Source organism: Eurypyga helias, unplaced genomic scaffold (assembly GCF_000690775.1).
Source record: "Eurypyga helias isolate BGI_N326 unplaced genomic scaffold, ASM69077v1 scaffold21169, whole genome shotgun sequence".
NCBI classification, from domain to species: Eukaryota; Metazoa; Chordata; class Aves; order Eurypygiformes; family Eurypygidae; genus Eurypyga; species Eurypyga helias.
The window spans coordinates 323-1243 of NW_010271650.1; the positions used below are offsets into that span (position 1 = coordinate 323).

Here is a 921-nt window from a genome sequence, read left to right on the forward strand (position 1 = left end):
GCTGCTGTGCAGTGTCTGATCTCGCCCTGCCCCTGATCCAGACCTGCTTGCCTGCAGACGTAGCTGGCTTGGGATGCTCGCGAGGCCATCCCTCACACCAGGGGGGTCTTGGCTCCAGCTGGAACACTGTGGAAAGTGCCCTTCCTTGGGCAGGAGACCAAGCTGGGGTGGTGAGGGAGGCCTGGCTTCCCTGTCCCTTGGCTGTCCCCGGAGCCCTTCCCCTGTGCCAGAGCTCAGTGCCTACCACTGAGGCAAGATGTGTGCAGCAGCCAGGCAGCATGGACAGAGATGTGCCCTAGATGCAGGGCTGAGCCTGCTGGGCTGGGGCAAATGCCACGTGCCTCTTGCTCCCTTTGCAGAGCTAACCCTGGGGCTGCGGAGCACCCCCATCCACATTTCTACTGTCCCCAGCAGCAGCAGCATCTGCAGCATCAGCAGCAACATCAGGAGTAATGCCACCAAGGTGAGTGCCCAGAGGGGCTGCGTGCCATGGGGCTATGTCCCACTTGGTCATGGCCTGGCAGATCCTGGATTTGGGGTGGGGACAGGTGAACAGGGAAGGGCGGTTTGGTGCTGGCAGCATAGTCTGGAATGTCTGGCTGGTTTTTTGGTGGTGGGATTTTTTTTTTTTTTTTTTTTTAACAAAGAGTCCCCAGGGTCTGTGCATGGACCCACAGCTCCATCCACTTGAGCCCCCTGCACCCTGGACTGTGCCACTGTGTATGCAAATACTTGGAGGGGTTGGGGGGAGGTGGGCTTGGGAGCCTTTTGTGCATCTTCCTCTGTTTTAAACACCTTTTAAGGTGGCAGCAGCTCGGGAAAAAACCCATCACCACCCACCCCTCTGTTTTCCCTCCTGGGAATGGACCCTCACAGTGATGCTGGGGAGGTTTACCCAAGGGTCTCGGGGGGGGCTGGGGC

General features: G+C 58.8%; 1 protein-coding gene across 1 annotated transcript in view; it reads left to right on the top strand.

Moving 5' to 3' along the window:
- Positions 1–359: 359 nt before the first annotated feature.
- The window catches only part of SMTN (smoothelin), a gene marked incomplete at its 5' end in the record, with an annotated part of 7269 nt that continues 6707 nt past the window's right edge, over positions 360–921 (top strand). Inside the window, one exon of the mRNA XM_010158894.1 lies at positions 360–463. Coding sequence (XP_010157196.1) covers positions 360–463 — 104 coding nt within the window. The remainder of the gene's footprint in view (positions 464–921) is intronic.